Source organism: Centropristis striata, chromosome 11 (genome assembly GCF_030273125.1).
Source record: "Centropristis striata isolate RG_2023a ecotype Rhode Island chromosome 11, C.striata_1.0, whole genome shotgun sequence".
Taxonomy (NCBI): domain Eukaryota; kingdom Metazoa; phylum Chordata; class Actinopteri; order Perciformes; family Serranidae; genus Centropristis; species Centropristis striata.
In genome coordinates, this window is record NC_081527.1 from 11,574,561 (window position 1) to 11,599,384 (window position 24,824).

Sequence of the window (24,824 nt, forward strand, 5' to 3'; positions counted from 1 at the left end):
GTACAACATCTCCCGTCATTGAGCAATATTGTACTTTTGGCCAGTATTTAATTGACAAAAAAAAGTGAAAGAACATCCAATGTACATACACATACAGTCTAGTGAAATCTAAAAAGGTCCCCGTTGGCTTCATGAGGCAGCATGTGTGGCTGTCAGAGAGCTGTCTTGGTCAGTCTTGAGGGTCGGGGGGTCTGTGGGCAGTGAGGTGATCTCTACCATACCTAGCCCAGTGTGAGGAACACCAGTGTTCATAATGTGTCTCTGTAAATGTTTAATCCAGTCCTCCTGGACCGACAAGGGACCCTGGAAGACGAGGTCACAGAACCTGTTAAAAGAAGAAGAGATTGATGATGATAATAGTATACCAACAGTGTTTTTTTTACCCATGCTAGCATAAATACAGGTGCATCTCAATACATTAGAATATCATAGGAAGTTTATGTCAGTAATTCAATTCAGACAGTGGAAATAACACATTATAAAGATCCATAACCAAGAATGAAACATTTCATGTCTTACTTTATTTCATTTCTTCTATTTATAATGATTATGGCTTACATTTAATGAAGACTTAAAATTCAGTGTCTATTCAATATTCTAAAAAAAATTATTTTAATACTTGGTTGGGGCTATTTGACTTTAACTACTGGAAATGGACTTTTCCATCATATTCTATCTACTGAGATGCACCTGTAAATGTCTGTTAAGTCACCATCTGTTGCCATGTGACGTATTACAATGATTAAAGTCCTTCCATTTGTATGGATGGACGGGCAACATGACAAAATAATGCCTCTGGCAACAGCTGTTGTAGCAACAGAAATACACCGACAATGAACTGAATTCACTTCCTATTGATAGAATTTTAATGTTTTCATTGGTGCACTACACATCGTTGCAGGAATGAGTCATAAAACCCAGAAATGTGTTCCCCTTCTACTTCCTCGCCTCAAAGTCAATTGGGGTTTTTCAATGGTTGGTCCTGATTTAAGGTCAGTGATTAACATAATTCTGTGGTTTTCATGTTTTCGTCAATATCAAATATGTCAGCAAATACCCCACTGGTGAATTTTAAAGCTCGTAAATGTATAAAAAAAAAAAGTTGCTGACAGTTGGCTAAATGAGACTACAGGCACTGCTGCTAACACTACCATCACCATCAGGTCAGCGTTGGTGATGACAAATTAACGAAGCCGTGATGTTGTTCGTTTATAGCCTAATGTTAGTGTTTAATTAATGTTAGCGATTGTATTTATGCTTAAAAAAAATCATAAAATTTGTTCATTTTTGATCATCTTGCTGAAGAAAATGTATCATAAACTTTGGTTTTCCAAAGAGCTTGTTTTCTGCAATAATCCAGTCCAATGGAAAGGGAACCATGACATTTTTGGGACCACCTACAAGAATACATTATCCCTGAAGCACTACAGGAAAGTTTAAAGAGTTTCACACATGGCTTTAAGATTTAACAGTTTTACTTAAACTGTATAAAATAAATTATATTTATTGATACTTATAAAGACAACCAGTTTGACGGTCACAAGTCACATCACCCCTGTCCTGAAATCTCTTCACTGGCTCTCTGTTGCATACAGGATTAAGTTTAAAATCCTTACTCTCACATACAGAGCATTGCATGGTCAGGCTGCCCTATATACTGTTGAACTACTTCACCCATATCTGTCAACTCAGTCTCTTAGGTCAAACACGTACTGTTCCATGTACCCGTCTTAAAACACATGGTGAACGGGTGGTCTGTAGCGTAGTGGGTTACACAGGCGCCCCATGTGCAGAGGCTACAGTCCTCGCTGCGGCGGAGCCGGGTTCGAATCCGGCCTGAGCTCCCTTTGCCGCATGTCCTCCCCTCTGTCACCCCCTTTCTATCTGTCTCACTATCAATAAAGCCTTGAAAAATGGCCAAAAAAATATCTTTAAAAAAAAAAAAACACGTGGTGATCAATCATTTCAATATGTGGCACCCAAACTTTGGAACTCTCTGCCTCTCCCCCTTCGGTCTGCTATTTCTGTGGACTCTTTTAAAAATCACCTTAAGACCTATCTTTTTAGACAGGCATTTGGATGACCACCATGCATTGTACATATTATTTTATACATTTTATGTTTCATTGTGTTTTAATTGTCTTATGTTCCCCCATCTTATTTATTTCTTTTTATCTTCTGTAAAGCACTTTGTGATTTTATCTGTGAAAAGTGCTATATAAATAAACTTTACTTAATAACATGCCTTGTCCATGTTGCGAACTTTGTGGTTCATTGTCCACTTTCTATAACAGTATGTGCAGCCAATGTTTAACATGGCCTCTGCTGTTTTGCTGCCTTTGTTATATTTAGTTGCCCCAGTACTAGTTCAGTTGTTATTTTACACCCCAAGATCATCACATGCTTGTTTGTAACATGTAATTCCACCCCCAGTTTCACCATTTTTGGAGTGCATCCATGACAATAGGTCTCTCAGTCATCTAGGCAGTTTTTGTTTTATAAATAAAAGAAAAAAAGGTTGGCAGGAAGCAAATAGACCACAACAAACATTTGAAAGCATTCCAAATCTTGTTGCTCAGGGCAACAATTACTGTTGAAGTCTGTTGGACAGCAGAGGCAATATTCTCCACCATTACAAAAGAGTATGCTATAAACAGAATAGAAGCATTACCTGCAGGTGAGTCTGTACATTTCCTCTGGAGTTTGTGGTAAGGGCAGTGTCTTCTTCTTTGGGCCGGGCCTTGAGCGGTGCCTTCTTGCTTTACAGTCAAATGCTGGAACGCAGAATTTACATTAATTTACAGCACTACTTTCCGGGTTATAGTACAGCCTTCCTAATTTAATATTTTAACTAGACACAAAGTCTCATATACCAGTGCATGGTTTGGATGTTGTTACATGATGTTCCAATGATTGTACATTTTAGTTAGTTTATTGAATCAGTCAGTTGAGATGTCTAATCATGATAAACCATCGCTCTATTCATACTCATGTTTTGGCCTTGTGCCATTATGGTGAATGGTCTGGCTCTGTCTCGTCTGCAATGGCCAATCCAGTATAGCTAAGACTCAAGGCCCAATATATGTGATAATCTGTGCCTGCAAGTAGAGTAAACCCTTAAGGCTTCCTGCCAGAGGTCGTTCCTCCCACAGATGCCCCCTCCGAGCTCTAAAATTAAAATCTCTGCAATCTCACTTACTGACACCCTTCTGGATCCTTACCTTGGGGAGGACACAAATAACCACCGGTACACTAATTATAACTATGATTCGGGCTTCACAACCTCTTGTGGTATCTGGCACTCCAGACAGTTTTGGCTTTATCTGCGGAGATTTTGAGGTATCGCTCTCAGATGTCTGCTGCCATACCTATAAAGTGGGGGTGAATTGATTTAATCTGTCAAAAACAAACAGTGAGCAGCTCACTCAGGTACAGGTGGGAAGGTACAATTTGCCTCCAGAACTTTCCAATGTGGAAGCATGAGCTAGTTAGCCAACTAATCAGCTGCCCACCATTTAGCTAGCTTGTCAATTCGATCATGCTTTCATGCCTTACTGGTTACAAAACAAAATGAGCCAAACAGCAGGCTGATGAGCAGCACTAGTGCTGGGTCTAGCGGTCCATCTGCCCCACTCTCCACTACTAGGAGACCATGTTGCTGGAAGTAGAGCACACAGTTAGAGAGACTGGCAAGCTAGCTAGCTAACTAGCCAGCCATGTACACTGCCTATAAAAAGTATTCACCCCCCTTGGATGTTTTATCATTTTGTTGCTTTTACACATGAAATCATGGTCAATATAATTTGGCTTTTTTGACAAGAATTTGCAAACTTTTTTTTTTTTTTTTAAATAATGTACATTAGTATAGAATATAAAAGGTAAAGTAAATAACTGCATAAGTATTCATCCCCTTTAAAGTAACTGACCTAATTCAACAGATTTCCAGCTAGTTGATGGCAGCAGTGTCACAGTTAGTGAAGTAGAGATCACCTGAGTGCAGTTGATGTGTGTCAAGTGATTGTAGTATAAAAACATCTGTGTCTGAGAGCTCCAGCCTCTGGTTCATCACTATTCCTGCTACAACTGCAACATGAAGACAAAAGAACACTCCAAGCAACTCAGAGAAAAGATCAATAAAAAGTATAAGTCAGGAGATAGTCCAACTCACTGGACATCTCACAGAGGACAGTTCAATCCATCATTAAGAAATAATCTGAGTGACCGGACAAGAAGAAGACTGGCCCTGCAGCCTTCCAGGGCCTCCTGCTGAGGAGCATCCCCAGAGCATGATGCTGCCACCACCATGCTTCACGCTGGAGATGGTGCGTTTGTGGTGATGTGCAGTGTTTGGTGTTCGCCAAACATAGTGTCTAGTCCGATAGCCAGAAAAGATACATTTTTGACTCACCGGACCAAAGAACCTTCTTCCAATTGGCCCTGGAGTCTCCCACATGCATTTGGTCGAATTCCAGGCGAGATTTGATGAGCTTTCTTTCTCTCTCGTACAGCTCCGACTGGTGAAGAACCCGGGCAACAGTTGTTGTATGTACAGTCTCTCCCATCTGAGCCACTGAAGCTTGTAACTCCTTCAGAGTGGCCGTAGGTGTCTTGGTGGCCTCCTTCTCCAGTCTTCTTCTTGCCTGGTCACTAAGTTTGTGAGGACGGCCAGCTCTAGGCAGATTTAAACAAGTGCCATACTCCTTCCATTTCTTAATGATGGATTTAACTGAACTCTGTGGGATGTCCAGTGAGCTAGAAATCTTTTTGTAGCCATCTCCTGACTTATACCTTTCAATGATCTTTTCTCTGAGTTGCTTGGAGTGTTCTTTTGTCTTCATGTTGCAGTTGTAGCAGGAATAGTGATGAACCAGAGACTGGACCTCCCAGACACAGATGTTTTTATACTACAATCACTTGACACACATCAACTGCACTCAAGTGATCTCCATTTCACTAACTGTGACACTGCTGGCCACAACTAGCTGGAACTCTGTTGAATTAGGTCAGTTACTTAAAGGGGGTGAATACACTGCCTATAAAAAGTATTCATCCCCCTTGGATGTTTCACACTTTTGTTGCTTTTACACATGAAATCATGGTCAATATAATTTGGCCTTTTAAAAAAGAATTTGCAAAAAAACCCTCTTTGATATCAAAGTGAAAACAGTTTTTTACAAAATAGTATCAGTAAATTAAAAATACATAAGGTAAAATAAATGATTGCAAAAGTATCCATCCCCTTTAAAATCACTGACCTAATTCAACAGAGTTCCAGCTAGTTGATGGCAACAGTGTGTCAGTAAGTGAAATGGAGATCACTTGAGTGCAGTTGATGTGTGTCAAGTGATTGTAGTATAAAAACATCTGTGTTTGGGAGGTCCAGTCTCTGGTTCATCACTATTCCTGCTACAATTGCAATACAAAGACAAAAGAACAGTCCTAGTAACTCCGATAAAAGATAATTGAAAAGCACAAGTCAGGAGATGGCTACAAAATTTTTTTAACTCTCTGGACATCCCACAGAGTTCAGTTAAACCATCATTAAGAAATGGAAGGAGTATGGCACTTGTTTAAATCTGCCTAGAGCTGGCCGTCCTCACAAACTGAGTGACCGGGCAAGAAGAAGACTGGCCCTGCAGCCTTCCAGGGCCTCCTGCTGAGGAGCATCCCCAGAGCATGATGCTGCCACCACCATGCTTCACGCTGGAGATGGTGTGTTTGTCTCTAGGCAGATTTAAACAAGTGCCATACTCCTTCCATTTCTTAATGATGGATTAAACTGTCCTCTGTGGGATGTCCAGTGATTTAATTTTTTTTTGTAGCCATCTCCCGACTTATACTTTTCAATGATCTTTCATCTGAGTTGCTCGGAGTGTTCTTTTGTCTTCGTATTGCAATTGTAGCAGGAATAGTGATGAACCAGAGACTGGACCTCCCAGACACAGATGTTTTTATACTACAATCACTTGACACACATCAACTGCACTCAGGTGATCTCCATTTCACTAACTGTGATACTGGATGCAAATTTGCAAAACTGGATTGGATCTCCAGAGCTGCCGCAGTTCTGAATGCTGAGACATTTGATAGCGACAGGTATGATTCTTGTGTTGGTCTTTGGGTATTCATCCATGAAAAGTTTATGTTGATACTGTGTTGTCAATTAACTTGGAATATGTAACTGTTCATGATATTATGCCAAACATTCTTGTATTCTTCTATCAGCAAAGGAACAATGAGTAGGATTTTTCAGCTGTGGTTTGTGGACACAACATTTTAACAGCACCATTCTAGCTAGGTAATAGACACTGTAGCTGTATCCCAATGTCAAGGAAGGATCCTCAAACTGAATTTGAAGGATACTACGTCATCAACATCTGCCGAAGGACTGTCCGAAAGTCCAGGATCCTCCAGAGTCCTTCTTTTGCCCAAATTACAAGGCGTCCTCCGTGCGCCCCGCGTACCCATAATGCCTTGCGCACACCGGTCTAACGGGAGATTTAAAAATGGCGAGCGAAGAAACAGCGACACCGGCTGTGCAATATGAATTTAAATATAGAAGTATTTTTGGTTTACACTAAATATTTGTTATCACATAACTTACAAAACTTGTGTTCAAAGTCGAGCAAATCATATGCACAAACAGACGACAGTATATTTAGCTAAAAGATGATAAACGTCACCATGATACATTGCCGGTTCAGTTAATTGATGCCGTCTCAGTTGCTACAGTTATTAATTGTTAATTCATATATATGCGTCAGATGATGTACTACGTGCAAAGTATACTCATTTCCATGCAGAAAGTGATACATTTGTATATTGTGTTAACAGGGATGACAGTTCGCTATTATCCTTTATTTATATTTATAAATAACTGTTATTATACTCTACTGTAAAAAAAAATTAAAAAAAATAAAAAAATCACAGAACACAACTCCATGGTGAGTTATGGCCGCTGCTTTCATGAAACTTAGTAGCAGCCAAATTCAGCCAGGATCAATGAAATATTCAGGTTTAATCCACTTTGTGGCTTTTACTTGCTAAATCGTGGAGATTCAACCTTAAAGCATCTTCTTCCATTTCCACAAATACGTGTCAGAGTGCTGATGCCAAAGCCACATCCATGTCGTGAACTGGTTTTTAAATTGCAGCGCTGAATTTAAGCAGGACGTGAAATTACGCAATGACGCACAGCTGCACACTCGGAAAGCTGTTCCATTTGTGCGTTACACCAGTGATAGGAAGGATTCTGGCCTCGCCTCTGGAGGACTGGACTATGAAGGAAGGATCCTACCAAGGAAGGATCCTTGACATTGGGATGCAGCCAGTATTTGTGTCTCAGAGAATTCAGTGGAGCTTCCCTAGCTTCCACCTCATATGACACTGGTTACAGTGTTTAGAACAATCCTACTCATGGTGCCTTAAAGAACTTAGATATTCCATTTACTTCTGTGCCAAAGGGCAGACCCATTTATATTGTCACACTGACAATTTTGGGCCAATCTTGACAAATTTTAGAATTTGGGCTGAGGGGCTGTTCTGAAAACTCTAGACTGCTAGAGTGCTCAAATACTTGGATCCTGCTGAATGCAAGGAGGTATCATCCAGGTTGAGTTGCTGGTACAGCAACAAGGATGAATCTTCACTGGTTTTCCTACCTCCCAAATACTGCCAATTGATTTCATTGGAACGCATCACCAAGCCAGAGAAACCACTATCAGGTCTCTGCGGAGATTAACTTAAACGTCACAAGACACAAGCCACAAGACGAAAGTTTTAATTTCCTGGGCAATGGTCACATCTTCACTCAGGCACAGTTTGAAAAAATAAATCTGACTCGCTGAAAATAATTAACACATCAAAACAGTGCTTGCGGGTAATTAGACTGCTACTGTGTTCTTGCAGTGAATGTTTGATTTCTGTCTTCGACTTCAACTGTTACTGGCACTTACTTGTTCCCTCAATTAAGGCATTCCTTTTTCGTTTTGCATATGCCCGGAGGTGATTAGATAAGCTAACTCCACTGTGGAAAGTTGCATTGCAATGGACGCACACCTTCCTGTTGAATTCACCTTTCTCTGTAAATAGACAAAAATACAAAGACAAAGAAATTGGTAAAAACATGATATGGTCATGCCTATTTGTTAGCGTTAGTGTGGTGTTGAATTCTAGTTATGACAGGCTCGTTTTTCCCCTTTGTGTGGCACTTTTATGATGTGTGAAAGTTCCTCAGTGTAAGATTAAGAAATGTATAGACATGTTCATTTCTTTGCTCTATCTTATAGTCTCTATGAACAATTTCTACTATTCTGCTATTAGACAAAATGATTTTCTTATGCATTATTATGTGCACATAATTGGACACATCAGAGGTCAATGTCATTCTATGCCTTTATGCAGATGACACCTCACTTTAACAACACAATGGTTATCCAGATTTCTGCTTCAAAACTGCTGCTGTAGATGTTAATGTCTCAATGGGAGTTTTAGAGTGTAATTTTTAACTCTTAAAAGCTTTGAAAGGCTGAAGAAGGACATTTGTCCACTTTTTTGTGTACAGGTGAGGTTATGCACTTGTCTTATATTTATTTTTTTACTTAACCCGTAACCTGGTTTATATTCCCTCAATCTTCCCTCAACACAAACATGATAATAGCGTCAGACCAATATTGTATTGCAGAACAACTGAATCAGCAAACATGTTGACATGGAAATATGAAGTATAAAGAAGTAACAAAATGCACCTTTTTTATCTATACTATTTTCTTATATAAAAACTACATGTATTTTTGAATAGTAAGTTGTCTATAACATTATAACATGGATTACAGGATTCTGCATCCTGTATGAAATTAAAACACTTCTGGAGAATTCCACTTCCACCAGTCTACCTAACATATCTACTGGTTACTACTATGAGGATGTTACTTACCGCATGTTGACTTTGGCAGTGACGATGTAATTCTTGATCCCGAACTGTGCTCACTGTATGAAGAAACTGCTATGTTTCTTGACAGCTGAGAGGATCCTCTTAGTTTGCCGTCTTCCTGACACTTCCTCTTCTTCAGAATTCCTATCAAGGCAGTTGTGCCTGAGAGTGAATTTTTAACATCAAATTTAGTCTCGAGTTGCCTTTTTTCAGATTCCATTTCCACTAAAGAAAATGTGGGCATCAATGGTCGGTCATCAGTGCAAACACTTGAAATAGAATTAATTTTAGGGATTCCAACGGGTGATGGCGTGAAACGATCAACACTGGACAGCTTTGGTGAAGCACCGTACTGAAAATGGTTCCGTCTCTTTCCCAGAATTTGAAGTGCTCGTTGGAACTCCTTCTTGTCGCGCATCAACTCTCTCAGTAAAAATAATGGGGATTTGTTTTTTGTTGCAAAGCTTTTACCAAGTTTTTTGAGGTGGCCTCGTATGTGGTTGGACTGCCCAGTCCTGTTATCAAATGAGTCCCCACATAATGGACAGGAGTGAATGCTCTTCACAGTCTCAGATTCTGACTCCAGCTGTAACGCTGAAAAAACCATACAGAAAATCAGAAACATAAACCTTGTACAATAAAAGTATGAATTTTAAATTCAAGTGCATATGATGGAAAATTACAGTTTTAACTCAGTTGGGTTTTAATTTTACTGATCTGTCCACTGGTTTTATTGGTTATTAGAACCTTGAGCTCACCAGAAAAAAATGCTGAGGTCTAAAACGTGCCTACATGGCTAAAAAGAGGTCCAATGCGGCAACATACAATCATACAGGTTACCAACAAGGTGAGTTTTTCCAGAATAGGAATAATAGATAACCTTATTTGGAGGTAGTAATTTATTAATCTTTAATTTCATAGAAAGAACTAAGTGAGCAAAACTATGCCAAGTACATAAGGTAATAATTGACTTAGAAAGTCAGTTAAGATTTCACTGTTGCTCTTATTTATTCATCTGAACAGATCTGACCATTGAATTAGAATATTGTAGAAGGGACATTGCACCGTTGGCTGTGGCCCGTTTGTTGGTCCAAAACAAAACGTCAATTACTGTTAGCTGTTCTGGTGACAACACATGTCAGTGAGGTCCTAAAGTGTGTCGGCAGATTCTGAGACAGAGACAGCAAAATAAAATTCTGTGAAGACAGTTCTTTGTTTTCTAATGTCTATGTAACTGGCTGCTCTGCCTGGACTCTTCGTGTTTGACAAAGTTTCCTGATGGACAGAAAGCTTGTTCTTGTCAAAATAAAACTAACCCCTAACTGCTGCTAACTGCAGCTGCAGTCAGTTAGCTCAGTGAGTTGTGTTGCTAGGGATTGCTCAGAGCATCGGGGAGGGTCCATGTTTACGCGTCCAGCAAAGCAAGGAGCTTTGGACAGAGGGGAGGAGGAGATTTTCAGCAAGATGCTAGGGACAATAATAAATCTCGGACTGGCTTTTAGGAGCATTTCCCAGAATAAAAGTTTGTAGACAGATGCTAAATTGGTTTTCTTGCTGTTAGACACAGTGGTCGCGTTAACCTAATATTTTCCATCATTGACAGATTTTTTTTAAATTAATAAAAAATTCTGAATGCCTTCCAGCATTTTGATGGATTAGAAAACTGAGGTGATCTACCCCAATTTATATAATTCACACCCGTCCAGCAGGTGGTGTGTGCATATTAATTATCTATAACGTTGTATAGTCTTGTCTGGCTCACAAGCAAAACCTTGTTGTCCAGTTGGCTTCAGCTAACACATTGGTCGGCTCTGTACGCTCTTAAATATCAGCTCTGAGTGATGGAGCGCTGTTGGAATACGCAGTTCTGATATTCAAAGCTCCACAGTGTTTATGTTACTGTGAGCTCTCTGTCTGAGGAGCTGGAGCAGCGATAATCAACAGCTGAATCTACAGCTAACTACGGTTAATTAGTAGCAAAAATGTCACGGCAGCTGAGTGTACGAGGTTTCTTTAAAAGCACAGTAATGGTGATGGTGTTGATAAACAAGGGGAAAAAGAGGGATTGGTGCAGTGGATGATGAAGGAGGAGCTTGTTTCACCTTTTTTCTGTTTATTGTGATATTGACATTAAAAAAGTGATGGCGTGGTAAAAGTCTAATGCAGCCTCTAGTTGGAGGAGTAAGTAATATTTGCTGGCTTGCCATGTCTTGTGTTGCTGCACTTGCTGGATGTTTGGCTATGCTAGCAAAGTTGTCCACTCGCTAGTTTTTGATCGTAAGTAATCATAACAAATGCACACGTCCAGCTGTTCACATTTATGTAGGTAAGTTGTAGACGTGACTTGTACTGTAGGTTCGCTAAATGAAAAACAAAACCCACCCAATTATTTGTAATGTTGCATTAATTAATGTAATTTGATAACTTGCCAATAGATATATTAAGCAATTATATCCCAAAATTACTCTTTAGCGGCACGTTTGATCATTCACTGCTGCTCACCTTAGCGTGTTTGTTACTTCCTGCAAGTCTGTTTATATGATCGGTAGATGCTACAACAGTCAGAGTTCTTTTCATTGGCATAGGTACAAATAAAAATTGCTGCCACTCTAACCATTCTGCTATGTTGATTGAAATTGATATGTCCCTTCTATCCATAATTCTAATCCTATGGATCTGACTAATCTGGGTATTGTTTACCAACCTGACTGTCTGACCCCCAAATTTTGTTGCCTCAGTTGACCAATTTTTAGAGATGATGCCATGTTCAAAAATCTTATTACATAAGATAAACCAAAGTTGTAATAAAGTTTCTCTTACCTTTTTTCAATCTCCGCAGGGCTGATATCTTCCGTCGAATTCGTGGCCTCCTGTCTTGAGAAGCCACTTGCTCAGGAGGCACTACATGGCGTGCGTTGTAGCTCAGTCCGACCCTATGAAGATGCCCTCGGACATGATTGGACAATCCAACACCCGACTCAAAGACGGCTGGGCAGTATGGACAGTTCTTGCGGTCCGATTCCAACTCTGATAAATCCTCTGTGAAGTCTTCACTCAATGGTATTTGGTGGGAGTCAAAGGTTTCTTGAAAGACTTCTGTTTCTATGCATTCTTCTTTGATTTCAGGGTCAGACTGCTCTTGCTCTTCAGTCTTTATTTTCTCAAAAAGCCTTTTAGACGCCTGCAGAGCACCCCTCATAGACATTCTTCTACTATAGGTATAAATGATGTTCTGTTTTTCTTTCTTGATACCATCGTCGAAAAGGTTAGTGTTGGCATCTGTATCGTCAAACTGAAAAATGTCTTTTTCTTCATAGTCTGACATCTCTTCTTCTTGGTTAATTTTCTTGGGACTTGGCAGAGGTTTTGGTAAGATGAAGCATGAGTCTTGGTCTGAGGTGTTCCGATATGGGATGGACATCTTCCTTTTGGACGGTGACTTTCTGAAAGTTGTCTGATCTCCTTCAGCTGCACTCGATGGCATCTTATGGCCATTAGGAGCCAAAGCTGAATCTTCAACCTTTACTGTGAATGTTCCTGGCAACTGATCAAAGTCATCTTTGTCTCCTTCGGAATCCTGCACAGATGTGCTGCAATTATTGCTTTCCTTCCTCTCTTCTGCAGTTTTCTTTCCATGTCTTTGTCGGGACAGAAGAACATTAATGGATTTGTCAAGCTTTGATTCTGTTGATTGAGACTTGAGACCCCTCTTGAGCTTGCTATTTTTGAATAGGTCTGAAATGTCATTTGACTCAGTAGGTGAACAGGCTCCTTTAGAAGAAATCAGATTCTTTATTGAGATTTTAGACGTAAACTCTGCATCTTCTTCAGGAGTTTTTCTAATAGGCACATGCTGCTCCTTAGATGGTTGTGCATTTTGCTCACTACGCTGTGCAGCCTCGTATTCCTCAATAGTTTGCTGATGGCGCCGGAGAAGGTGATTCTTAAAAACAGTTTTGCTAAAAGCTCTATAAGAACAACTGTTGCAGGAGTATATTTCAGAGTCCTCATTCTGGATCTGCTTTCGAACAGTAATAACAGTATGCTGCATAATGTTATGTCTCCTAAGATCACTCTCACTCAGAGTCCTGAAGCTACATTTGTCACATCTAAACTTTCTCTTGTCCTTCTCGTGTGTTTTCGCATGTTGAACAAACGTGTTTGGGCAGTTTGTCACAAATGGGCACTGAGGGCAGAAAAGCTTCTTTTTCTGATCTTTCTTCTTGTCATTCATGCCTTTGATCTCTTCAGTGAGTCTTGTGGTTTTCTCCTTGTGCATGGACATGTGCTCAATAAGAGAAGCACTTTGTCTGAAGGACTGTCCACATTCTCGGCATATAAAAGGCTTTGGCGAAATATTCGGAGAGTCAACATGAGACTTCATATGACGATGCAAATGATGCTCTTTTTTGAAAATGAGCTTACATTTGGAACAAGGGTAACATGATGGCTTCTCCTCCGAATGAGAATTTATGGTGAGCCTCCCCTTCAATGGTGAAAGTCCATGACCTATACTGTTTTCATGGGAATTTCTTGAAGGTGCATTGTAAAGAATTTCCTTGATGGCCTTTACAGTTCCATTGGGATACTTTGAAACTTTCCCTGTTGGTGGTGACTGGGAACGGGAGAACTTTCTTGAATTTCTGACTTTTCTGAGAGCAATGGAGTCTACTTGGTCTTCAGCATCAGACAAGTCCTCAGATGACTTGTGGCTCAGATCAGGGTAAAGGTCTTCTGAGGGGTCCACCATGACAACCATGTCCATTTTCCGTTTCCTTCTCCTTTGGCTGTTGGCAGCAGGGGCTTCATCTTTAGGCTCCTCACCAGGGGAATCGCCATGGTTGTCCCACAGAAACTGCATAAACTCTTTGTGAGGGTCCCAATGAAGCTCACTGGAACTACTAAAATTATCCAATGAGTTCTCAGGTGAATCTACATCAAAGCCCCAAATTCCTCCAGTGTCAAGTTCCTGCACAGTTTTTAGAGGGGTGATGCTCTTTGCCTCCTCTTTCTCTGTAGAGATGCTGTTGAGTTCATGGGCTTGTGTAGCCTGATGTGAAGAAGGTCCATTTCCCAGGCCAACCGGAGACAACATATCTGTGTTTGACAGAACATCGAGGACACTGTTTTGTTTCAGAGAAGTCTTGCCAAAAGAATCAGTGCAAGATGATGATTCTTGTGCCATTCTCACTGGCTCTTGCAGGAGTGTGAGGGCATTGATCTCAGGATCTGCATCTTTGTCATCTTCATCAACACCTGTCAGACATGACATTTCAGCTGCCATGACCTGAAAAAAGAAAAGGAAAGCCTTCTTAGATATTCCTCAACCACAAGCATCCCAAGGGTTAAATTTAAGCCTTTGTTACTTCAAGCATAGGCTTGTCTAACCCTGCGCAATAACTGATCTTGGTAGAGTTGTTGCTTTTCGATGTTTTTTCATTTTGTAAAGATAACACTTTAAAACATAATTGCGGCTTTTGCCATGCCTTTGTGGCCATGGGGTTTGGCCTTGATAGCTTTATAATGTAAACTGACATTCAGATTGAAAACAGACACCCCATAATATCTCTATTGCCACAGTCAGGCAAAAATGTCAACTTTGCAAACCTACTGTGCAATAATTGAATTACAATTTAGTTTTTTGTTTACCATTTACAATGGCAAAAGATTTGCACCTAAAATGGCTTTGCTAACAAAATACCCATTCACTAACATGGAAAAGGTGGGATTATGACCCATACTGCCGCAAGCCACTAGCCTGGCTAACACCAGACCAAATCTCATTTGAGATTAGGTCTGGACATCTGCCGTTCATTTCTCCGTAGAGGAGGTGTGGTTTACGATCCTCCGGAGCCGTTTATTGGGCTGTCAATAGCAATAACAAATGTCTATCAAAAGCGTCTGTAGGTAGCTCTTAGCCAGAGATCAGATCAGTTATACCAGATGACGTAGTAGAGCAACAGAAATGGATGTTTGTTTTGGGTGTGTCTGTGAGAGAGTGTTGTTTGCTGCTTTGCTTCTCCAGTTCTCGCTTTCTGAAAGATTATTTATTTTCACGCTTTATTCCCCCTCATGTCATTCTGCCACACACATCCACTGATTTTATGGGCAACAAACAAGCTGCTGCGGGTCTCTCGGTGGCCCCGCTGTCCCCCGGCTCGGAGCGAGATCACCGGCGGTGACCGACGGTCTCGCCGGCTTGGCGCAACGAGCCGCCGAGACCGCCGGTGCGGCGCTAATAGCCCCGCTACTGGTGATCTCGCTACCAGTCGGGGAACACCAGAGCCGCCGAGAGACCTTTCGCCTTTCAACTTTCGCTCTAAACTATTTAAAACACCATCTACAGCTAAAGAGAGTTTCGCGTCTGCAGCAGCCATGTTGGATCCGGAAAGCTTCCAAGTGCCGAGTAGTACGCGTCATCGCCTCACCGTCCCTCCCCGCTCTGTGATTGGATCCCCAAAACAGGGCTAAGAAACTGCCGTGGTTTCCAGACCGCCTGGAGGCTCGAAATTAAATTCTAGCGCGCAAGGCAGTCTGGGTATACCCAGGCTAGCAAGCCACCAGGGGGCAATTGAGATGCTTTGGCTTCAATTTTGGGAGCCGTCAGAGGTGTTGCTACCAGTTTATGGTAGCTGGCTGTAGTCTTTAACCCCTTTTCGACCAAGGCCGTTCAAGGGCCAGGAAACTGATTCCAGAGCGGCACCGACTCTTTGCTGATCTCGAACCATGTACCGCTTATGCAAGGGGCTGGGGGTGGGATTATTGTGACCAACAAGACCAATGAAAACGTTGTGATCACCATCTTTAAGCTTCACCATGGACGCGAAATCAAAGCAGTGGCCCGTGGAGGACACAAATACCCCTTTCCAACCAAGGCAGTTCCAGGGACCAGTTTGGAGCTGATGCCTAATCTTGAACCAGTTCTTTGCTTTTCGACTGCCAAAGAACCAACTCTCACACAGGAAAACTGGTTCCAGAGCGGCACCAACTCTTTGCTTGTCTTGAACCACGAACCACTTACGTCAGGGGCTGGGATTAGCATGACCAGCGAGACCAACTAAATGTGTATCATTAACTTTATTGCATTTGTTTAACTGAAATGTGATTAATACGGACTAGCGCTAGCAGGCTACCGTCAGTGGGCTAACATTAGCTCACAACAATGTCTAACATCAACACCTTATGTTCCGTGTTAATAAGAACGTAATCGCAGTTCCTATCGATCAAGAATAAAACAAAGAACAAAGGTGTACACGGTGTGCTTGGATGTCAACGTAGGCTCACAAAGCCAGGAGGAACATTTAAAGAGACGATGTAGTCCGCTATTGTTGTTATTACGCTTGCAGAGAGAGCAGAGACTTACGCAGAGACGTAATGACATGTTTTGAGAAGGTTAGCAAGTTGAACCAACTGCGAACCAGCACAGGCACTAGAACAAGGGCTTTGGCATGGTCAAAAAGGGGTATTTGTGGTGAATTCAAGTGCAACTTTTGGCCAGACGCAATCAGAGCTGCAGTCTGCCTTTGGTGCTATAGTTCTTTTATGTCAGTTCGGTCCGGAACAGCAAAATTATCCTAAGATTGTTTGCACTGTATAAGCACTTTTGTATTCTAAGGTGTAATGACTCTTGCCTCCACTAGAAGTTGCTAGAATGGCTTAAAAATTTAGCCTGGTTTAAAATGCAAATAGAGCTTGAACGATTACTTGTGACTGACTGTTGTGACTGTCTTTGTCTTATGTGATTGTAAATTCAGCTTGGTTATTAGGAAACTATAAAATATATTTTTCACGGTTCCCTGACACATTAGCATCCGAGCGATAAAGCAAAGAATTGGGTATTTGCTCCCGTGTGCAAAGATCAGAACGCAAAGCTAATGTCTAAATGTAGTAAATATTGCCTGCTGGTTTTTCAACATTGCAATAAAAAAATAATATAGAACAATTTAGGCTACTCTATAGAAATTTGAGCAATATATATCGTCAAAATTGCGTGTAAATTGGAAAAAGTACAACTTTAAGCATGCTTTAGCAAATTTCAGTGGCAATTTAGGCTTTGACAAGTCCAATTTTGAATCTCACCTATTGTTTAAGTGCTATTTTTCAATAGATAGCTCTTGGTTATTAGAATTTGTTTGTTTGATGGTTCAAGTAAACAGTTCAGTTACTTACAATGTCACCAGAGTTAGCTTTTTTGAATCAATCAGAAATCATTGACTACAAAATGAATAGCCAAATACAATATAAACTTGACACATTGCTTAGATGATTAATTGTGGCCATTTATAACGCTACAAGGTCGCAGGAGTAAGAGGTCTGGGATTTGAAGGGCAATAAAAGTATCATACCAAACGAAAGCTCTTGTGGCAGAAAGACGTGTTTCTAACATCTACATAGCAGCACCGAAACTGCAAAGAGATGGACCTCGTAAATGGCTTTTGATGAGCGGTTGTGGATTTTGCACAGAGCTGAAACTTTCAACACAGTAGTTCAGTTATCTGCTAACCCACAGTAGTTGAGATATGTTTTCAAAGGTATCAGCATGCAGAGCAAATTGGATTATTAATACGATGTCCTGAAATGGTATCATTGCATTTCTTTTGCGTTTATATCACGCTGTGTTGTTGGATGCTGCTTGCTGGAGCTGCAGACCATTCCATTAAGGCTGTTCCATACCAAAACCTATTCCTCAGGCTAAACTACAGCTAATGACAATCGTCCCTTGCTACTCATTATACACGTCAATAAAATGATCAAAAACAAACAAACGTTACCTCCGAGCGGTGCGGATGGAGACAGGGCACAATTTAAACGCTGCATTGAATAATTTCTTACTTTCGTCTTCCATCTATTTCACAGTCGCCATTTTCCGTGGTGGTCTGGTGTGGGACAGATCATTTCTTTTGTAAGGGTAACAGTACATAAAATTGGCTCCACGGTAAAATAACAATTACATGCTCCAGTGACTACGTTTAATTGTGCGCCTCTTTAAAAAACAGCTTCAAAAGAAAAAGTTACGCTAGTTAGCGTCTCGCATCATTTCGTCGCGAAATGATACGAGTCGCCGCCATACCCCCCCCGAAAGATTCGTAATGGTTCATTCCAGATAGGAGGCATAAAAAAACCGAGTTAATGACCATCTCCTTTGAGTAGCAGATTTTTTCTAGGTTGATGGCGGTTAATCGCCGTTTTAATTGATAAAATAAATTGAAACTTCACTTACTGTTTGTTTTTCTTTCTTTCAGGGAGCACACTTAGTTTTGCTATGTTAACTTGTCATTGACGCACAGACAAGAATTGTATGCCAACACATGAGAGATGTTACCATTATCCCCCATGGTTGTCTTCTCGCAGGTCTTTGTTGCTTTGGTGATCAGCCTCGGCAGTTATTCACAGCCTCGGGAATAAACTCAGGGTTCATACGGATGCTTGAAATCCTTGAAAATGCTTAAATTTTAATGTTGTATTTTCAAGGTTTGAAAAGTGCTTGGATTTTGGATAAAGTGCTTGAAAATGCTTGAAATTCTTACTGTTTTTCTCGTGCAATCTGACTATAGATTATCACATTTTCAATTCAACTTAAACTTACTAAATTGAATATTGAGAGTAGCAAACTGTACTTTTGGTTGTTAAAAGCGTAAGACCATCACTGTTGGTATGGTTGAGTGAAATTACCCCTTTTAGCATGTAAGTACTCATCTAAAACATGCAACTAACAACCGTTTAAGGTACTGGAAAAGCTTAAAAATGGACCTTGAAAGTCCTTAAAAAGTGCTTGAATTTGACAAAAATTTTAACACACGCTCCACAAACACTGACATTTATTCCACAGTGAACATCTAGCTGGCCTACTTATAAATGTTGATTGGAACATTTAGCTACAGCTCATATTTTAATAATAAAATCTAGCTACAGTACTTTTAGGTGAAATGTCGTCACACTGTTAAAATAATCAGTTTTTGTCAAATTATAATTTTTTTTGCCTAAATCATCTCCTCATGACACCGGTCACCTATGGTAAAATCACCTACATCCTCAGTTGATCAGATCATGTGATTTTACCCCTTTAACATCATCACTTCTTTGACAATTTGCCACATTCATAGGCATCAGATAAGAACCCAGCAAAGAAGAGCTAGAGGGAGATTGTTTAGTTATCAGTTTAGTTTATCAGTGTTTTATCGTTGACACTAATATTGGTAACACTTTGCTCTAAGGTGTCTACGTAAGAGTGACATGAGCGTGTCATCAACATGACACGAGATGTGTCATGAACATTAATGACACTTTGAAGTAACATTAATGCTCATCATACTTGTCATGTCATGTTTCTGACAGGCTTATGTGACTCTTATGTAGACACCTTCAAAATAAATTGTTACCATATCTTGCTTAAGTCACAAAGGCATGTTCATGTTGCCATCATTTAGTCATTTATTTCTCTTAAGTTACATAATTTACACACAGTGTTATTACTATGCCAATAGCCATCCTTTGTTATATCCTTTTTGCGTGAAATGATATATAATATGATATGTAAATAAATGTCATATGTTACACTTTTGGTGAAGTTTCCTGCAAAACTTGAAAAATGAGTTTGGCGATTATTTTAACAGGGTGACGATCTGTTATAGCTGGCCTACTTATAAATGTTGATGGGAACATTTAGCTACAGCTCATATTTTACTAATAAAATATAGGTACAGTACATTAAGGTGAAATGTGCTAATCACTAATGTTGTTAACTCTATGGTGTCTTTTTTTTAATCTTTTTTGGTCATCTGTGTCTTTTTGTATCTTTTTTGGTCATTTTGTGTCTGTTGTGTCTTTTTTTGGTCATTTTGTGTCTTTTCTTGTCATTTTTGTCTCTTTTTGTTGTTTTTTAGTCATTTTGTTTCTTTTTTGGTCCTTTTGTGTCATTTTTTGTCTTTTTGTTGTTGTTTTTTAGTCCTTTTGTGTCTTTTTGTTGTTGTTTTTTTAGTCATTTTGTGTCTTTTTTGGACATTCTGTGTCTTTTTTTGGTCATTTTGTGTTCTTTTTTGGTCATTTAGTCCAACATAAAATGTGATTTTATTATTATTTTTTATTTTATTTTATTTTTTACTTTCAGAACACTACCATGCTCAATATAGAATTTTAAATGTTGCAAATGTGAACACAGGTTGCAAATATAACATATAAGAGGTTTACATCCAGTTCTTTAATTTTATACAAAACATATTTGACCTTGTCTCCAGTTTCACTTGGTATATCATCATCAAACTGAAACTGGCCTCGTGGAGTTTACAGCCAGAACATTAGAGGTAAATTTACAGTAGGGCTCCACGCTGTAACTCTGGAGGGAGTTTAATCATTATCACAGGTAGGTACCGCGTGATAATTAGTATTTAACTGCCACGCAGGCCCTTGTGAAACTGTTTAACTGCTTAGTTAACACACTAACTGACTAACTGACAGCTGTTAGCTAACCGTTAGTCTTCATATTTGAATTGAATGCTGCTAGTTGGTTGTTCAAAAGCTAACTCTTTAGCTAAAGCTAGCAAAGCCCGAAAATATTGCTACAAAAAATGTGTTTTATAGTGAAATACTTACCAATATCACTTATAATGCGAAAGTTTTTTTCAAATATCTTATTTCACCATCTTGGCTACTCATAAATTATTCAGTTCTTACATATCTATAGGAAGCTATATTAGATGCTAAAGCTAACATTAAATGTGTCATGTCAAACGTCCAAAAATGTATTCTAGTGATGATTTTCTCTAATAGTTTCAATCAATACACTGCTTAATTATTATGTAATTGACATTTCTTTTTTTTTTTTGAAGGCCTGGTGTTTGTGTCCTGGTATATTTCATGATAGAAAAATTAAAATATGGTAAACTATTTTTCGTGTTTGTCTTGTTGCAGCAGACCGAAACAAAGGTTAAAAAAAGCTTTCAAGCCTGCAGCAACAATAGCTTCTCTCAGCCACATAAATACATTTTGCTAGTGTTTAAGTTTTCATTAGCTGTCATCCTTGTTTTTATCCCATGTTTTCATTGTTGTTTTTTTGTTTTTTTTTCACTCTTGACACTGTAGCAGTTTGAGATTTTGTAAATGTATGATGTAAAGTGCATTACAAATAACATGTATTAGTATCATTATTATTACATAGGCAAAAAAAATATGTATTAGTGCACCAATATAAGTATCTCTTGTTTTCTTCATTTAGGCCTGATGTCTTCAAACAAGGCCCATATCAACTGACTGATATTGCCCCACTTTGCATTGAAATGTGTGTGTGCCTACATATCTGATCAAATGTTGGACTCTGATGACTGCACCTTGTCCCTGGACAATCTGTTTTTTGAGAAACCCATTGTCCACAAAGTGTGAGTATAGAGAGATGTCCCAAGTTGTCCCTCTCTGTTCTTCCTCTGATAGCTGAATATTTTTTTTCCCCCTCTGGCTTTCACTGGACAGAAAACCACTGCACCAGGAGGTCAGCCCATGGCAGCTGGAAGTGCCTCCATCTCTTTCTCAGGTTCCAGCCACTCAGGATATGCAGAAGGAGGCAGAGTCTCTCTCTACCCTATACAGTATGTTGTGCTCTGGATTAGGGTGAATTCCTTTTCACTTGACTTGAGTAAACTGCTCAGTTTCTGGCCTATTGAAGCCCTACTAAATTTAACAGTGTGACTCACTGACACGATAGCTTGAATAGGCTTGAAAGCTTGCCCAATTTTCCTAGGCTGGCATTAAAAAACGGATCAGTGTCGTATGATATATTCTCACAATAATTAGTACAACTGGAATGGTATACGGTATATATATTTGCCAAATTATCATCCTTCATTTTGTGAATCACGTCAGAAAAAGGCACGAAATTACAGCGGTCAACAACTTTGTTTGATGAAACATTCTCCCTCTTCAATATTACTCACAGGTTTCTCACAGAGACCCAAGACACTACTGCCTTCTTTTAAAGGATCAGCTGACCTTAAGCTTTTACCATCTAAAATCAACAGCCCTTACAGTTATTACAATGATGAGAAAGAGATTGAGGAAACCCTGGGTGGCAGCAGTAGCACCAGCAGATGTGATGGCCTTTGGAGAGGTGAAGGGTTCAGGGATTACTCTCAGGGTGCCTCCTGTCAGAGTGGCAGAAGTGGGGATGAAACCCCACAGGACTCTGCTCATGCAGCCATCGGCAAGAGGTTTTTGTCTCTGGACTGCAGCAAAGGCCCACCTCTACGAAGAAGGCAAGTGTCAGTTATTTTTTCAAAATTACATCTGCGTTGTGAATTAATATGCATGTACACCTTGTCTCCCCGTCGTGCATTTTTCTCCTCATCTCTTGAGGGCATTAAGTTTTCTAATTTCAAAGCATTTAACAGCCACAGATTGATATGTGGCCTTGAGACTGTAAAAAGTAAAAAAAAAAACACCAGTCCTGCTCAAATTAGCAGGATTGATATGATTCATAATGTTAAAGCCAATGTTTCCAGTTTTTGCTCCTGAAAATTCTAATGTAGTGCTGATTCACTCTTAAATCCCTCAAATTGCTGTGGTCTATTAAATGCTTATCAGTATATCATGAAGAGGCTTAATTTTACGCATCAGTGGACATAAGAAACACGTGAAAAGATGCTAAACCATCCTCCTGTTGTTTCTTCAAATCAGCCTTCAAGCTTGCAGCACCAACAATAGTTTTTTCCCTCTTTCGTTCTACATTCCTCCTCTATCAATTCTTTATGCCCTCTGTATCCTCCCCTCCCTCCCACAACAGCTTGTTCAAGGTTCAGGTGTTGAACAGTGGAGGTGACTCGTCACACACAGATGACCTCAGAGGCAGCGGCAGCCAGACAGCATCCAGACCTCAAACTTTTCTCAGTCCGGTTACCATGGCGACAGTGCCTCCTCCTCTTCAGCCGCCGCGAGCGACAGTTAGCCAGGCAGCTCCTCCTTTCTCCCCCAAGCCCCCCTTCTCACCCCCTTCTCTGGGCTCATCTGCAGCGAGTGGCCGACCCCCGCAGCAGGCGGCACATGCTGAGATGCAGGACAAGGGCACAAAGAGAGCTTTCGTTCCGCCCATGACGCCTCAGCCGCTTCGCATACAAGGTGCTGCACTGCACTGACACAATCACAGGCAGCCGCTGTGCTCACAGTCTATGACTGGTTTACCAAATAACACTCATATAGCTTCTGTAACGTGCTGCAGCTAATGAGCATGCCCCTGTCTTGCCATGGCAGCAGCTGCCACATTGTGTTTGGGTGTGATGAGGTGAAATGAGGTGAGCTCCCCTCATTGACCGCTCCATTGTAATGCAACGTGCTGGTCACTAGGTGGTGAATTGTGAAACAGTAGAAGCTCTAAACAATAACAGCATAAACCTTTGGAGTCTACAGTAATTTCAGTTTTACCTTACATGCACTACAACATAAAATGCCCTATAAAATGTGAAACATTTCATATAAATATCAAAGTGGAATGAGTGGATTCAGTGAGAGTGTGACTAAAAATGAAAGTATTTTTTTTTTTCATTGTGATCATTTTAGGTTCCTCAGAGTCCGGAGTTTTACGACCTGTTTCTGAAATTTGTATCCTTTTGTTGTTGTGTAAGTTAACACAATATTAGACAGTGTTTGAATTCTGCCAGAATGGAATTTCATAAGTGATGTGGTCTGATTTCCTGAACCGCGCTAACACAGCAGCCAAGTTCAGATCTGTCTTCAACGAGTTCCCCTATTTCAACTACGTTCAATCCAAGGCACTTGATGACGTAAGCATTTTTGAAAGCCGTTTTAAACAGAATGCTGAGAATTATGAATAACATGAAAGTTTTCATCATCTTATTATAACCAGTGGTGGAAGAAGTATTCCGATCCCTTAAGTAAAAGTACTAATATCACACTGAAATTACTCCACTACAATTAAAAGAGCTCCATTCAAAACTTACTTACCTCAGTAAAAGTTCAAAAGTATCAGCATCAAAAGGTACTTAAAGTATCAAAAGTAAAAGTACTCCCTTTGCAGAATGGCCCCACTCAGATTGTATTATACAAAAGTTGGGATAATTTTGTTTTCAGACACACATAGTCACAATCACTTCATGGAAAGAGGTAAAAAAATATATATATATATTCCAACTGTATAGGCGACAGTGTATATTCCAAATATATTTTTGTAATATTATTTTTTATTTTTTTACTCTTGTCCAGGTATGGGTAATTTTAACTACTTAATATATGTTTATGTGGTTTAATTTATAAACATGCATAATCATTTTAATTTGATCAATTTTTTATTTCTTTATTTTTTTCTTTTTATGTTAAATCTTGACCTGAAAAGTAACTTATAACTAACGCTGGCAGCTAAATGCAGTGCAAGTATTTGCCCTTAAGTGTAGTGGAGTAGAAGTATAAAGTGTGTGGAAATGGTACTTAAGTACAGTACTTGAGTAAATGTACTTAGTTGCATTCTGCCACTGCCTGTAAGATGTGAACTGTGATTCCTGGAGTGCATTTTGTTTGTTTTGTCCTCAGGTTCTTTACACGGGTAAGAACTTTGTGGCCTGTGCTCCTACTGGATCTGGTAAAACAGTGCTGTTTGAGCTGGCCATCATCCGTCTGTTAATGGAGACCTCAGAGCCCTGGAGCAATGTCAAAGCAGTCTACAGTGAGCATAATGTTGTGTTGACCCTATTATTATACCAATTAGAAGGGCAGACCTCCGCTAAGGCCATGCCATATCTTGCAGTGGTGATAAAAGTTAGAATTAATACATGTATCTGCTCTGTGATTGAGATCAGCTCCATAACTTAGTAGGTTCTTTAATAGGTTATTTCGTTCCTCTGAGTAGATTTGTCCTTGTGTAATTCTTAAGAATCACAATATATGTGTCTTTCAATCT

At 39.9% G+C, this 24,824-nt stretch overlaps 2 protein-coding genes across 7 annotated transcripts in view; one reads left to right on the plus strand and one right to left on the minus strand.

The window, feature by feature from the left end:
• Positions 1 to 46: 46 nt before the first annotated feature.
• znf644a (zinc finger protein 644a) lies at positions 47 to 18,276 on the minus strand. 4 transcript variants are annotated; one of them, XM_059343876.1, is made up of 6 exons: positions 18,153 to 18,276; positions 11,753 to 14,219; positions 8,936 to 9,526; positions 7,956 to 8,081; positions 2,672 to 2,774; positions 47 to 325 (listed from the first exon to the last, which is right to left on the minus strand). In XM_059343876.1, exons 2-6 carry the CDS (start codon positions 14,214 to 14,216, stop codon positions 130 to 132), a joined length of 3,480 nt encoding a protein of 1,159 aa, XP_059199859.1. In that variant the 5' UTR covers positions 14,217 to 14,219; positions 18,153 to 18,276; the 3' UTR covers positions 47 to 129. The 4 variants fall into 4 exon arrangements, with proteins under 4 accessions (XP_059199859.1, XP_059199861.1, XP_059199858.1 ...); XM_059343878.1 differs by lacking the exon at positions 18,153 to 18,276 and adding an exon at positions 17,704 to 17,924 and having other exon boundaries at positions 8,936 to 9,094; XM_059343875.1 differs by lacking the exon at positions 18,153 to 18,276 and adding an exon at positions 17,704 to 17,918.
• hfm1 (helicase for meiosis 1) overlaps positions 973 to 24,824 on the plus strand; it is a 42,088-nt gene continuing 18,236 nt past the window's right edge. The window contains exons 1-8 of one of the 3 annotated variants that reach the window (XM_059343874.1): positions 973 to 992; positions 21,144 to 21,303; positions 21,395 to 21,510; positions 21,858 to 22,173; positions 22,701 to 23,032; positions 23,471 to 23,512; positions 23,624 to 23,694; positions 24,458 to 24,590. In XM_059343874.1, the coding sequence (XP_059199857.1) occupies positions 21,233 to 21,303; positions 21,395 to 21,510; positions 21,858 to 22,173; positions 22,701 to 23,032; positions 23,471 to 23,512; positions 23,624 to 23,694; positions 24,458 to 24,590 (1,081 nt within the window). In that variant the 5' untranslated portion in view covers positions 973 to 992; positions 21,144 to 21,232. Of the gene's footprint in view, positions 993 to 2,619; positions 2,678 to 20,153; positions 20,292 to 21,143; positions 21,304 to 21,394; positions 21,511 to 21,857; positions 22,174 to 22,700; positions 23,033 to 23,470; positions 23,513 to 23,623; positions 23,695 to 24,457; positions 24,591 to 24,824 lie in introns of those variants that run through there. The other 2 variants (XM_059343873.1, XM_059343872.1) reach the window with 2 other exon arrangements.

Bases quoted from the DNA above. Each gene is read 5' to 3' on its own strand.
- znf644a (XM_059343876.1), bottom strand. From the start codon at position 14,216: ATGGCAGCTGAAATGTCATGTCTGACAGGTGTTGATGAAGATGACAAA. The intron at 9,527-11,752 runs GTAAGAGAAACT...TGGTTTTTTCAG, and splicing joins CCTGCGGAGATTGAAAAAAG to CGTTACAGCTGGAGTCAGAA. The intron at 326-2,671 runs GTAATGCTTCTA...TTCTTTTAACAG, and splicing joins ATGTACAGACTCACCTGCAG to GTTCTGTGACCTCGTCTTCC.